Genomic DNA, 15,770 nt, shown 5'->3' with positions numbered 1-15,770 from the left:
TGTGGCAGAAAGTGGCTTGAAGAGATATAACGAAACAAAAAAAAAAGGGACTGTCCTACAATTACTATCTCCCTGCAGTAATCTCAGCAATGTATGGCAGGCAGCAATAACAAGGAGTGGACTGCTGCACAAAAAAGTCAACAGTGTGGACAAACAAACAAGGAAGCTGTGCAGAAAGGAAGGAGCAACAGGACTTGTGCTTTGAAAAAAGCAGTTGGTTTGCACAGCGGTGTACAAACAGCCCAATGAGCTACAGCGCTGAGGAAAAAAAATGTAGCCTCCACTGTCCCTGCAAACAAAAGGTGGTGTTGGACAGTGGAAATCGCAACAATGCCCTTCTCTAAGATGGTGGGGACTGAGACCTATGTCATCACGCTGCCCACACTCTGCGTCCACCTTCATTGGCTGAGAAATGGCGCTTTTCACGTCATTGAAACGCGACTTTGGCGCGAAAGTCGCATACCGCATGGCCGACCCCACACAGGGATCGGGTCGGGTTTCATGAAACCCGACTTTGCGAAAAGTCGGCGACTTATGAAAATGAACGACCCGTTTCGCTCAACCCTACTGTTCTCTACTTGTCCCACTCTCAGCCTGTACATGCTCTATAATGCCCTCTACTCCTGTGCCACACTCTGCTTGTACTACATATTCAGTACTGTCCTCTAAGGCCGGGGTCACACTTGCGAGTGCAATGCGAGAAACTCGCCCATCAATACCAGTCACTGCCGCCGGCACTCGGGACCGGAGCGTTCAGCTGCATAGAAATACACGCAACCGTAAACTCTGGTCCCGAGTGCCGGCGGCAGTGCAGTGCCGACTCGGGCAAGCCCCTCTGACAGCGCTGGACACCGCGTCCGGACCCTCTTCTTCCTCAGCCTGCAGCAGTATCTGCAGCCGCGTCTGTTGACCGGAGGCTTACATTTTTCAAGGGATCGCCTTGGAGTTCACCACGCCTTTTGGAGTATTCCCTCAACATTCTCCCAGACACCTCTCAGTACGTAACTGACGAAGGCCAGACCAGGCCGAAACGTTTTTCGTACTACGAAATAAAAAAACACCAATTTGACTAAAGTTGAGTGCCGGGTTCTTTTTATCTATATATACGGCTTGGGAACCTACCCGTGCACCTTAGTAGCTGTGCCCACGTCTTTTGATTCACAAAGCTAGGAGGGATCGCTAATAGTAGAGAAGAGAGAGAGAGAGGATTCAAAAAGATATAAATAAGCTGGAGCAGTGGGCAGCAACTAACAGAATGATTTTTAACAGGAAAAAATGCAAAGTATTACATTTTGGCAATAAAAATGAAAACGCATATACAGAATGGGAGGAATAGGGCTAAGCAATAGCACATGTGAAAAAGACTTGTGTATACTAATAGATCACAGACGGAACATGAGTCAACAGTGTGATGCAGAAGCAAAAAAGGCAAATGCAATTCTGGGATGTATTAACAGAAGCATACAGTCTAGATCACGTGAAGTCATTATTGCCCTCTACTCCTCTTTGGTCAGACCTCATCTGGAATACTGTGTCCAGTTTTGAGCACCACATTTAAAAAAAGACATCAACAAACTGGAGCAAGTTCAGAGAAGAGCGACCAGAATGGTGACCGGTCCGCAAATCATGAAATATGAGGAACGGTTACAGAATTTGGGAATGTTTAGCTTGAAAAAAGAAGACTGAGAGAAGACTTAATAGCTGTCTACAAATATCTCAAGGGCTGTCACATTGTAGAAGGATCATCTTTTTTCTCATTTGCACAAGGAAAGACTAGAAGCAATGGGATGAAACTGAATGGGAGGAGACACAGATTAGATATTGGAAAAAACTTTTTGACAGTTAGGGTGATCAATGAGTGGAACAGACGGCCAGGAGAGGTGATGAGTTCTCCTTTCATGGAAGTCTTCAAACAGAGGCTGGAGAGACGTCTGTCTGGGATGATTTAGTGAATCCTGCTTTGAGCAGGGGGTTGGACCAGATGACGCAAAAGGTCCCTTCCAACTCTACCATTCTATGATTCTATGAGATTTCATCCATTATCACACACACTACCAGGCCAGGCTGTTGTTTAATCCCCACACTGTGTGCAATTTTTCCTCCAAATAGATGGGTTTCAGGACTGCTTGCTGTCGTTTCCCCCTGGCTGTGCTGAAGTTAGTCATGCAGATGTTGAGCTGGCTGGATAAGGAGGCTGTGAAGGTTGAGGAGTAGAAGGCGGAGGCAACATTGACAGAGAAGCATCCAGCAATCTGCAGTATTGGTAGGACAAGCGACAAAAGACTTTCTGCCTTAGGTTCAGCCACCACAACATTTGCCCATTGTCAATTAGGGAGATATAATGTCCCTGCCCATTCTTAGATGGCCTGCCTGGAAAATTAGTTGCGGCTGGGAATAACGTACAGTGGGACAGCCACAACCTTAATTTTTTTTTTTATTGCTTGAAGAAATTCCACACCAGGGAGTTTGTTTGAGCTGACTTTGGTGTGCCCAGTTTGTTGGCGTGGTAGGCAGGATCAGCCAATAGGATATACCGGCTAGGGGTTTGCCATTGTGCCTTTACACCCTGCTCCCTCTTTTGCTGTGCAACTGGGGCAACATGACCACTACGTCTTCCTCCTACCTGCCTATGTCACTCAGATTGCCTTGACTCCATGTGGGGTCTAGGACCTTATCATTCTCCCCATCATCTTCCAACAACTCCTCACCCCTGCCCTCTTTGCCAGCCTGTGCAAAGCAGAATGCCACAGCAGTTGGCACAAGTGTTTCATTGTCACCATCATAGAGGTGCTGTGGTAGTCCACTCACTGTATGCACTACCCTCCTATGTACTCATCCTCAAACAGAACAAGTAGTTGGGCATCAGTGCACTCCATCTCTTCCACTTGTGGGGCAGGGCCAGGTGGATGGGCCACGGAGCCACAGCCAGTGGAGTCATAAAAAAGCAGAGGTGACTGCTACGTGACTTGGGGCTCAGACCGCTTGTCTGATTTGCAAGGTGAGGTGGAAGACAGATGCCCATGCTCTGGCCTCCTCATTCATGCATCAGAGGAAGCTGTTTGTTTTGGACACAGCAGGTACAGATCGACCACATCTTCTCCATACAGCATCTGCACCACCACCAGCATCACTATATCAACATCCCCTACTTGAAGCTCTCCTCGTTCTTTGCACCACAAAAAAAGTGCAGAGTACTTTATGGCAATACCCACACAGAGGCTGTTTTGCGGAATACCCCAAAAGAACCTGTTTTCAGAGTACCCCCAAAGGGGGTATTTTTCAGACTACTCCCACAGAACCAAACATTGTCCTCACTCGAGCCGTGTCCTGTCCCTGAGCTATACAGAGCAAAATGACGTCACCACCTGTGATCCTGCAGTTATACAGGCCGGGTCATGTGGTGATCCAAACAATCACATCCATGCCAATACTCGGCATGGTTGTGATAGCTGAGGACGTGCCCACAGCCGAAAAGCTTGTTGATTGAATCTGGGGCAGACTTTCAACAAGATTTATTCTGCATCCAAAATCAACACACTAAGGCTACTTTCACACATCACGTTTTTTGTTTCAGGCTAAATCTGGCGAATGTTGGAATAACTGGATCCGGCGCAGATTGTGAAAAACTGATGCGACGGATCCGTTTTTTTGACGGATCCAGCTAGCCTATCTAGATTATTGGATAAAAATTTTTTGGGAGCATGCTCAGTTTAAAAAACCGGATCAGGCCGCCGGATCCGCTATTTTCTGCATCCGGCACCTTCCGGCTCCCATAGGCTTCCATTCTAGCAAAGAGCTGGAAGCGCCGGATCGGCGCTTCAGGCTTTTTCGCCGGAGACAAAAAATGTTACAGTAGATGTTTTTTCCAGACGCCAGAATCGAGTGTACCCCGGATCCGGCATCAAACCGGAAGGAACGCTGGGCCATCCGGCTCAATCCGGTGCTAATACAAGTCAATGGGGTTAAAAACGGATCCGGTTTTTATTTTTTCCGGTTCCGGTTTTTCTCCCGAGAGCCGGATTTAGACTGAAACAAAAAGCCTGATGTGTGAAAGCAGCCTTAAACGGACTACCGTGATAAGTCTGTGTACGGACTTCAGCACCATACACTGTAAAGTTCGAGTTCACTCATCTACAGTATACTCATTTAAAGTCCTATCATTAATTAATTACTTTAGGGCCTATTACACCTTCACTCATATACTGAAACTACATCACTTTCATTCCTCACATTCCTCAAGGACCAAAAAATGCCTGAAAGTGAAACTTGTATTGAAGGTATATAACAAAGATTGGTTTTATAACGTGCTAAATACAATTTACTTTCTTGTCCAATCTCTTTTAGGTTCTATAGTAATATACAATGCTTTCAGACTAGACTAAATATTAATTTTGCCTAATAATATCCTATATTTCCTTTAAAGAGCCAAGCAGCATTTCTACGATCAACCAAACAACTGAAGTGGAATTTATGGGACCTGTAATAATCAACTGCAGCTTCTCTGTACAGGATATAATAAGTGCATATCCTGTAGGAGACAGAAGAACTCTGCGGACTGAGGTCTACTGGATGGTTGGAGAACCAAGACAACATTTTGTTTACCACCCTAATGAAGACTACATACACCCAGAGTACAGGGGAAAAACCAAGCTGATTGGTCAGTCTGATCTTCTCCTAGAGGACTTTCATGGTCCAGATAACACCAAATTCTACTGTCGTGTGGCAATAACATTTTGCTTAACATATAAACCACCAAATTATATGGAATCAATCCTTCAGGAAGGTCCTGGCACAGTCGTTAGAGTACAAGGTAAGATATTGAGTCCAATGTGAAGTGTAAATTGTATGAATCAAAACTCCAGTTTTATTACAATTTTAGTAGTATAATGCTGCTCCTATCTACAAGAATATAACTACTATAATGCTGCTCCTATCTACAAGAATATAACTACTATAATACTGCCCCTATGTACAAGAATACAACAAGTATAATACTGCTCCTATGTACAAGAATATAACTACTATAATACTGCCCCTATGTACAAGAATATAACTACTATAATACTGCCCCTATGTACAAGAATATAACTACTATAATACTGCTCCTATATACAAGAATATAACTACTATAATACTGCCCACTATGTACAAGAATATAACTACTATAATACTGCCCCTATGTACAATAATATAACTACTATAATACTGCTCCTATATACAAGAATATAACTACTATAATACTGCTCCTATATACAAGAATATAACTACTATAATACTGCCCCTATGTACAAGAATATAACTAGTATAATACTGCTCCTATATACAAGAATATAACTACTATAATACTGCCCCTATGTACAAGAATATAACTACTATAATACTGCTCCTATGTACAAGAATATAACTACTATAATACTGATCCTATGTATAAGAATATAAGTACTATAATACTGCTCCTATGTACAAGAATATAACTACTATAATACTGTCCACTATGTACAAGAATATAACTAGTATAATACTGCTCCTATATACAAGAATATAACTACTATAATACTGCCCCTATGTACAAGAATATAACTACTATAATACTGCTCCTATGTACAAGAATATAACTACTATAATACTGATCCTATGTATAAGAATATAAGTACTATAATACTGCTCCTATGTACAAGAATATAACTACTATAATACTGCCCACTATGTACAAGAATATAACTACTATAATACTGCCCCATGTACAATAATATAACTACTATAATACTGCTCCTATATACAAGAATATAACTAGTATAATACTGCTCCTATATACAAGAATATAACTACTATAATACTGCCCCTATGTACAAGAATATAACTACTATAATACTGCTCCTACATACAAGAATATAACTACTATAATACTGCCCCTATGTACAAGAATATAACTACTATAATACTGCTCCTATGTACAAGAATATAACTACTATAATACTGCCCACTATGTACAAGAATATAACTACTATAATACTGCCCCTATGTACAATAATATAACTATATCTATATCTCGCTGAGGATCTGTTTATACCAAGGAAGGTGACGGGCACAAGGGGGCATTCTTTGCGTCTGGAGGAGAGAAGGTTTTTCCACCAACATAGAAGAGGATTCTTTACTGTTAGGGCAGTGAGAATCTGGAATTGCTTGCCTGAGGAGGTGGTGATGGCGAACTCAGTCGAGGGGTTCAAGAGAGGCCTGGATGTCTTCCTGGAGCAGAACAATATTGTATCATACAATTATTAGGTTCTGTAGAAGGACGTAGATCTGGGGATTTATTATGATGGAATATAGGCTGAACTGGATGGACAAATATCTTTTTTCGGCCTTACTAACTATGTTACTATGTTACTATGTTACTATGTAACTACTATAATACTGCCCCTATGTACAAGAATATAACTACTATAATACTGCCCCTATGTACAAGAATATAACTACTATAATACTGCTCCTATGTACAAGAATATAACTACTATAATACTGCCCCTATGTACAAGAATATAAATACTATAATACTGCCTCTATGTATAAGAATATAAATACTATAATACTGCTCCTATGTACAAGAATATAACTACTATAATACTGCCCCTATGTACAAGAATATAACTACTATAATACTGCTCCTATGTACAAGAATATAACTACTATAATACTGCTCCTATATACAAGAATATAACTACTATAATACTGCCCCTGTGTACAAGAATATAACTACTATAATAATGCTCCTATGTACAAGAATATAACTACTATAATACTGCTCCTATGTACAAGAATATAACTACTATAATACTGCCCCTATGTACAAGAATATAAATACTATAATACTGCCTCTATGTATAAGAATATAAATACTATAATACTGCTCCTATATACAAGAATATAACTACTATAATACTGCCCCTATGTACAAGAATATAACTACTATAATACTGCTCCTATGTACAAGAATATAACTACTATAATACTGCTCCTATATACAAGAATATAACTACTATAATACTGCCCCTGTTTACAAGAATATAACTACTATAATAATGCTCCTATGTACAAGAATATAACTACTATAATGCTGCTCCTATCTACAAGAATATAACTACTATAATACTGCCCCTATGTACAAGAATATAACAAGTATAATACTGCTCCTATGTACAAGAATATAACTACTATAATACTGCCCCTATGTACAAGAATATAACTACTATAATACTGCCCACTATGTACAAGAATATAACTACTATAATACTGCCCCTATGTACAATAATATAACTACTATAATACTGCTCCTATATACAAGAATATAACTACTATAATACTGCTCCTATATACAAGAATATAACTACTATAATACTGCCCCTATGTACAAGAATATAACTAGTATAATACTGCTCCTATATACAAGAATATAACTACTATAATACTGCCCCTATGTACAAGAATATAACTACTATAATACTGCTCCTATGTACAAGAATATAACTACTATAATACTGATCCTATGTATAAGAATATAACTACTATAATACTGCTCCTATGTACAAGAATATAACTACTATAATACTGCTCCTATATACAAGAATATAACTACTATAATACTGCCCCTGTTTACAAGAATATAACTACTATAATAATGCTCCTATGTACAAGAATATAACTACTATAATGCTGCTCCTATCTACAAGAATATAACTACTATAATACTGCCCCTATGTACAAGAATATAACAAGTATAATACTGCTCCTATGTACAAGAATATAACTACTATAATACTGCCCCTATGTACAAGAATATAACTACTATAATACTGCCCACTATGTACAAGAATATAACTACTATAATACTGCCCCTATGTACAATAATATAACTACTATAATACTGCTCCTATATACAAGAATATAACTACTATAATACTGCTCCTATATACAAGAATATAACTACTATAATACTGCCCCTATGTACAAGAATATAACTAGTATAATACTGCTCCTATATACAAGAATATAACTACTATAATACTGCCCCTATGTACAAGAATATAACTACTATAATACTGCTCCTATGTACAAGAATATAACTACTATAATACTGATCCTATGTATAAGAATATAACTACTATAATACTGCTCCTATGTACAAGAATATAACTACTATAATACTGCCCACTATGTACAAGAATATAACTACTATAATACTGCTCCTATGTACAAGAATATAACTACTATAATACTCATCCTATGTATAAGAATATAACTACTATAATACTGCTCCTATGTACAAGAATATAACTACTATAATACTGCCCACTATGTACAAGAATATAACTACTATAATACTGCCCCTATGTACAATAATATAACTACTATAATACTGCTCCTATATACAAGAATATAACTACTATAATACTGCTCCTATATACAAGAATATAACTACTATAATACTGCCCCTGTGTACAAGAATATAACTAGTATAATACTGCTCCTATGTACAAGACTATAACTACTATAATACTGCCCCTATGTACAAGAATATAACTACTATAATACTGCCCACTATGTACAAGAATATAACTACTATAATACTGCCCCTATGTACAAGAATATAACTACTATAATACTGCCCCTATGTACAAGAATATAACTACTATAATACTGCTCCTATGTACAAGAATATAACTACTATAATACTGCCCCTATGTACAAGAATATAAATACTATAATACTGCCTCTATGTATAAGAATATAAATACTATAATACTGCTCCTATATACAAGAATATAACTACTATAATACTGCCCCTATGTACAAGAATATAACTACTATAATACTGCTCCTATGTACAAGAATATAACTACTATAATACTGCTCCTATATACAAGAATATAACTACTATAATACTGCCCCTGTGTACAAGAATATAACTACTATAATAATGCTCCTATGTACAAGAATATAACTACTATAATGCTGCTCCTATCTACAAGAATATAACTACTATAATACTGCCCCTATGTACAAGAATATAACAAGTATAATACTGCTCCTATGTACAAGAATATAACTACTATAATACTGCCCCTATGTACAAGAATATAACTACTATAATACTGCCCACTATGTACAAGAATATAACTACTATAATACTGCCCCTATGTACAATAATATAACTACTATAATACTGCTCCTATATACAAGAATATAACTACTATAATACTGCCCCTATGTACAAGAATATAACTACTATAATACTGCCCCCTATGTACAAGAATATAACTACTATAATACTGCCCCTATGTACAATAATATAACTACTATAATACTGCTCCTATATACAAGAATATAACTACTATAATACTGCCCCTATGTACAAGAATATAACTACTATAATACTGCCCCTATGTACAAGAATATAACAAGTATAATACTGCTCCTATGTACAAGAATATAACTACTATAATACTGCCCCTATGTACAAGAATATAACTACTATAATACTGCCCCTATGTACAATAATATAACTACTATAATACTGCTCCTATATACAAGAATATAACTACTATAATACTGCCCCTATGTACAAGAATATAACTAGTATAATACTGCTCCTATATACAAGAATATAACTACTATAATACTGCCCCTATGTACAAGAATATAACTACTATAATACTGCTCCTATGTACAAGAATATAACTACTATAATACTGATCCTATGTATAAGAATATAACTACTATAATACTGCTCCTATGTACAAGAATATAACTACTATAATACTGCCCACTATGTACAAGAATATAACTACTATAATACTGCTCCTATGTACAAGAATATAACTACTATAATACTGATCCTATGTATAAGAATATAACTACTATAATACTGCTCCTATGTACAAGAATATAACTACTATAATACTGCCCACTATGTACAAGAATATAACTACTATAATACTGCCCCTATGTACAATAATATAACTACTATAATACTGCTCCTATATACAAGAATATAACTACTATAATACTGCTCCTATATACAAGAATATAACTACTATAATACTGCCCCTGTGTACAAGAATATAACTAGTATAATACTGCTCCTATGTACAAGAATATAACTACTATAATACTGCCCCTATGTACAAGAATATAACTACTATAATACTGCCCACTATGTACAAGAATATAACTACTATAATACTGCTCCTATGTACAAGAATATAACTACTATAATACTGATCCTATGTATAAGAATATAACTACTATAATACTGCTCCTATGTACAAGAATATAACTACTATAATACTGCCCACTATGTACAAGAATATAACTACTATAATACTGCCCCTATGTACAATAATATAACTACTATAATACTGCTCCTATATACAAGAATATAACTACTATAATACTGATCCTATGTATAAGAATATAACTACTATAATACTGCTCCTATGTACAAGAATATAACTACTATAATACTGCCCACTATGTACAAGAATATAACTACTATAATACTGCTCCTATGTACAAGAATATAACTACTATAATACTGCCCACTATGTACAAGAATATAACTACTATAATACTGCCCCTATGTACAATAATATAACTACTATAATACTGCTCCTATATACAAGAATATAACTACTATAATACTGCTCCTATATACAAGAATATAACTACTATAATATTGCCCCTGTGTACAAGAATATAACTAGTATAATACTGCTCCTATATACAAGAATATAACTACTATAATACTGCCCCTATGTACAAGAATATAACTACTATAATACTGCTCCTATATACAAGAATATAACTACTATAATACTGCCCCTATGTACAAGAATATAACTACTATAATACTGCTCCTATGTACAAGAATATAACTACTATAATACTGCCCACTATGTACAAGAATATAACTACTATAATACTGCCCCTATGTACAATAATATAACTACTATAATACTGCCCCTATGTACAAGAATATAACTACTATAATACTGCCCCTATGTACAAGAATATAACTACTATAATACTGCTCCTATGTACAAGAATATAACTACTATAATACTGCCCCTATGTACAAGAATATAAATACTATAATACTGCCTCTATGTATAAGAATATAACTACTATAATACTGCTCCTATGTACAAGAATATAACTACTATAATACTGCCCCTATGTACAAGAATATAACTACTATAATACTGCTCCTATGTACAAGAATATAACTACTATAATACTGCTCCTATATACAAGAATATAACTACTATAATACTGCCCCTGTGTACAAGAATATAACTACTATAATACTGCCCCTATGTACAAGAATATAACTACTATAATGCTGCTCCTATCTACAAGAATATAACTACTATAATACTGCCCCTATGTACAAGAATATAAATACTATAATACTGCTTCTATATACAAGAATATAACTACTATAATACTGCCCCTATGTTCAAGAATATAACTACTATAATACTGCTCCTATGTACAAGAATATAACTACTATAATACTGCTCCTATGTGCAAGAATATAACTACTATAATACAGCTCCTATGTACAAGAATATAACTACTATAATACTGCCCCTATGTGCAAGAATGTAACTACTATAATACTGCTCCTATATGCAAGAATATAACTACTATAATACTGCTCCTATATGCAAGAATATAACTACTATAATACTGCTCCTATGTACAAGAATATAACTACTATAATACTGCTCCTATGTACAAGAATATAACTACTATAATACTGCTCCTATGTACAAGAATATAACTACTATAATACTGCCCCTATGTACAAGAATGTAACTACTATAATACTGCTCCTATATGCAAGAATATAACTACTATAACACTGCTCCTATGTACAAGAATATAACTACTATAATACTGCTCCTATGTACAAGAATATAACTACTATAATACTGCTCCTATGTACAAGAATATAACTACTATAATACTGCTCCTATGTACAAGAATATAACTACTATAATACTGCTCCTACAGTTAGGGCCAGAAATATTTGGACAGTGACACAATTTTCGCGAGTTGGGCTCTGCATGCCACCACATTGGATTTGAAATGAAACCTCTACAACAGAATTCAAGTGCAGATTGTAACGTTTAATTTGAAGGGTTGAACAAAAATATCTGAGAGAAAATGTAGGAATTGTACACATTTCTTTACAAACACTCCACATTTTAGGAGGTCAAAAGTAATTGGACAAATAAACATAACCCAAACAAAATATTTTTATTTTCAATATTTTGTTGCAAATCCTTTGGAGGCAATCACTGCCTTAAGTCTGGAACCCATGGACATCACCAAACGCTGGGTTTCCTCCTTCTTAATGCTTTGCCAGGCCTTTACAGCCGCAGCCTTCAGGTCTTGCTTGTTTGTGGGTCTTTCCGTCTTAAGTCTGGATTTGAGCAAGTGAAATGCATGCTCAATTGGGTTTAGATCTGGAGATTGACTTGGCCATTGCAGAATGTTCCACTTTTTGGCACTCATGAACTCCTGGGTAGCTTTGGCTGTATGCTTGGGGTCATTGTCCATCTGTACTATGAAGCGCCGTCCAATCAACTTTGCAGCATTTGGTTGAATCTGGGCTGAAAGTATATCCCGGTACACTTCAGAATTCATCCGGCTACTCTTGTCTGCTCTTATGTCATCAATAAACACAAGTGACCCAGTGCCATTGAAAGCCATGCATGCCCATGCCATCACGTTGCCTCCACCATGTTTTACAGAGGATGTGGTGTGCCTTGGATCATGTGCCGTTCCCTTTCTTCTCCAAACTTTTGTCTTCCCATCATTCTGGTACAGGTTGATCTTTGTCTCATCTGTCCATAGAATACTTTTCCAGAACTGAGCTGGCTTCTTGAGGTGTTTTTCTGCAAATTTAACTCTGGCCTGTCTATTTTTGGTATTGATGAATGGTTTGCATCTAGATGTGAACCCTTTGTATTTACTGTCATGGAGTCTTCTCTTTACTGTTGACTTAGAGACAGATACACCTACTTCACTGAGAGTGTTCTGGACTTCAGTTGATGTTGTGAACGGGTTCTTCTTCTCCAAATTAAGTATGCGGCGATCATCCACCACTGTTGTCATCCGTGGACGCCCAGGCCTTTTTGAGTTCCCAAGCTCACCAGTCAATTCCTTTTTTCTCAGAATGTACCCAACTGTTGATTTTGCTACTCCAAGCATGTCTGCTATCTCTCTGATGGATTTTTTCTTTTTTTTCAGCCTCAGGATGTTCTGCTTCACCTCAATTGAGAGTTCCTTTGACCGCATGTTGTCTGCTCACAGCAACAGCTTCCAAATGCAAAACCACACACCTGGAATCCACCCCTGACCTTTTAACTACTTCATTGATTACAGGTTAACGAGGGAGACGCCTTCAGAGTTAATTGCAGCCCTTAGAGTCCTTTGTCCAATTACTTTTGGTCCCTTGAAAAAGAGGACACAATGCATTACAGAGCTATGATTCCTAAACCCTTTCTCCGATTTGGATGTGGAAACTATCATATTGCAGCTGGGAGTGTGCACTTTCAGCCCATATTATATATATATAATTGTATTTCTGAACATGTTTTTGTAAACAGCCAAAATAACAAAACTTGTGTCACTGTCCAAATATTTCTGGCCCTAACTGTATGTACAAGAATATAACTACTATAATACTGCTCCTATGTGCAAGAATATAACTATTATAATACTGCCCCTATGTACAAGAATATAACTACTATAATACTGCCCCTATGTACAAGAATATAACTACTATAATACTGCCTCTATGTATAAGAATATAACTACTATAATACTGCTCCTATGTACAAGAATATAACTACTATAATACTGCTCCTATGTACAAGAATATAACTACTATAATACTGCCTCTATGTATAAGAATATAACTACTATAATACTGCCCCTATGTACAAGAATATAACTACTATAATACTGCCCCTATGTACAAGAATATAACTACTATAATACTGCCTCTATGTATAAGAATATAACTACTATAATACTGCTCCTATGTACAAGAATATAACTACTATAATACTGCCGCTATGTACAAGAATATAACTACTATAATACTGCCCCTATGTACAAGAATATAACTACTATAATACTGCCCCTATGTACAAGAATATAACTACTATAATACTGCCCCTATGTACAAGAATATAACTACTATAATACTGCCCCTATGTACAAGAATATAACTACTATAATACTGCCCCTATGTACAAGAATATAACTACTATAATACTGCCCCTATGTACAAGAATATAACTACTATAATACTGCCCCTATGTACAAGAATATAACTACTATAATACTGCCCCTATGTACAAGAATATAACTACTATAATACTGCCCCTATGTACAAGAATATAACTACTAGAATACTGCCCCTATGTACAAGAATATAACTACTATAATACTGCCTCTATGTATAAGAATATAACTACTATAATACTGCTCCTATGTACAAGAATATAACTACTATAATACTGCCCCTATGTACAAGAATATAACTACTATAATACTGCCCCTATGTACAAGAATATAACTACTATAATACTGCCTCTATGTATAAGAATATAACTACTATAATACTGCTCCTATGTACAAGAATATAACTACTATAATACTGCCCCTATGTACAAGAATATAACTACTATAATACTGCCTCTATGTATAAGAATATAACTACTATAATACTGCTCCTATATACAAGAATATAACTACTATAATACTGCCCCTATGTACAAGAATATAACTACTATAATACTGCCCCTATGTACAAGAATATAACTACTATAATACTGCCTCTATGTATAAGAATATAACTACTATAATACTGCTCCTATGTACAAGAATATAACTACTATAATACTGCCCCTATGTACAAGAATATAACTACTATAATACTGCCTCTATGTATAAGAATATAACTACTATAATACTGCTCCTATGTTCAAGAATATAACTACTATAATACTGCCCCTATGTACAAGAATATAACTACTATAATACTGCCCCTATGTACAAGAATATAACTACTATAATACTGCCCCTATGTACAAGAATATAACTACTATAATGCTGCCTCTATGTATAAGAAAATAACTACTATAATACTGCTCCTATGTACAAGAATATAACTGCTATAATACTACCCCTATGTACAAGAATATAACTACTATAATACTGCCCCTATGTACAAGAATATAACTACTATAATACTGCCTCTATGTATAAGAATATAACTACTATAATACTGCTCCTATGTACAAGAATATAACTACTATAATACTGCCCCTATGTACAAGAATATAACTACTATAATACTGCCGCTATTTCTAATAATATAACTACTATAATACTGCTCCTATGTACAAGAATATAACTACTATAATACTGCCCCTATGTAAAAGAATATAACTACTATAATACTGCCCCTATGTACAAGAATATAACTACTATAATACTGCCTCTATGTACAAGAATATAACTACTATAATACGGCCCCTATGTACAAGAATATAACTACTATAATACGGCCCCTATGTACAAGAATATAACTACTATAATACTGCCCCTATGTACAAGAATATAACTACTAGAATACTGCCCCTATGTACAAGAATATAACTACTATAATACTGCCTCTATGTATAAGAATA

At 35.8% G+C, this 15,770-nt stretch overlaps 1 protein-coding gene across 1 annotated transcript in view; it reads left to right on the top strand.

Moving 5' to 3' along the window:
- The window catches only part of LOC138674696 (uncharacterized), a 229,635-nt gene that overhangs the window by 117,112 nt on the left and 96,753 nt on the right, over window positions 1-15,770 (top strand). Inside the window, exon 3 of the mRNA XM_069762512.1 lies at window positions 4,424-4,810. Within this exon, the coding sequence (XP_069618613.1) occupies window positions 4,424-4,810 (387 nt within the window). The remainder of the gene's footprint in view (window positions 1-4,423; window positions 4,811-15,770) is intronic.

Source organism: Ranitomeya imitator, chromosome 4 (assembly GCF_032444005.1).
Source record: "Ranitomeya imitator isolate aRanImi1 chromosome 4, aRanImi1.pri, whole genome shotgun sequence".
NCBI classification, from domain to species: domain Eukaryota; kingdom Metazoa; phylum Chordata; class Amphibia; order Anura; family Dendrobatidae; genus Ranitomeya; species Ranitomeya imitator.
This window is presented reverse-complemented; position numbering and strand designations above follow the sequence as displayed.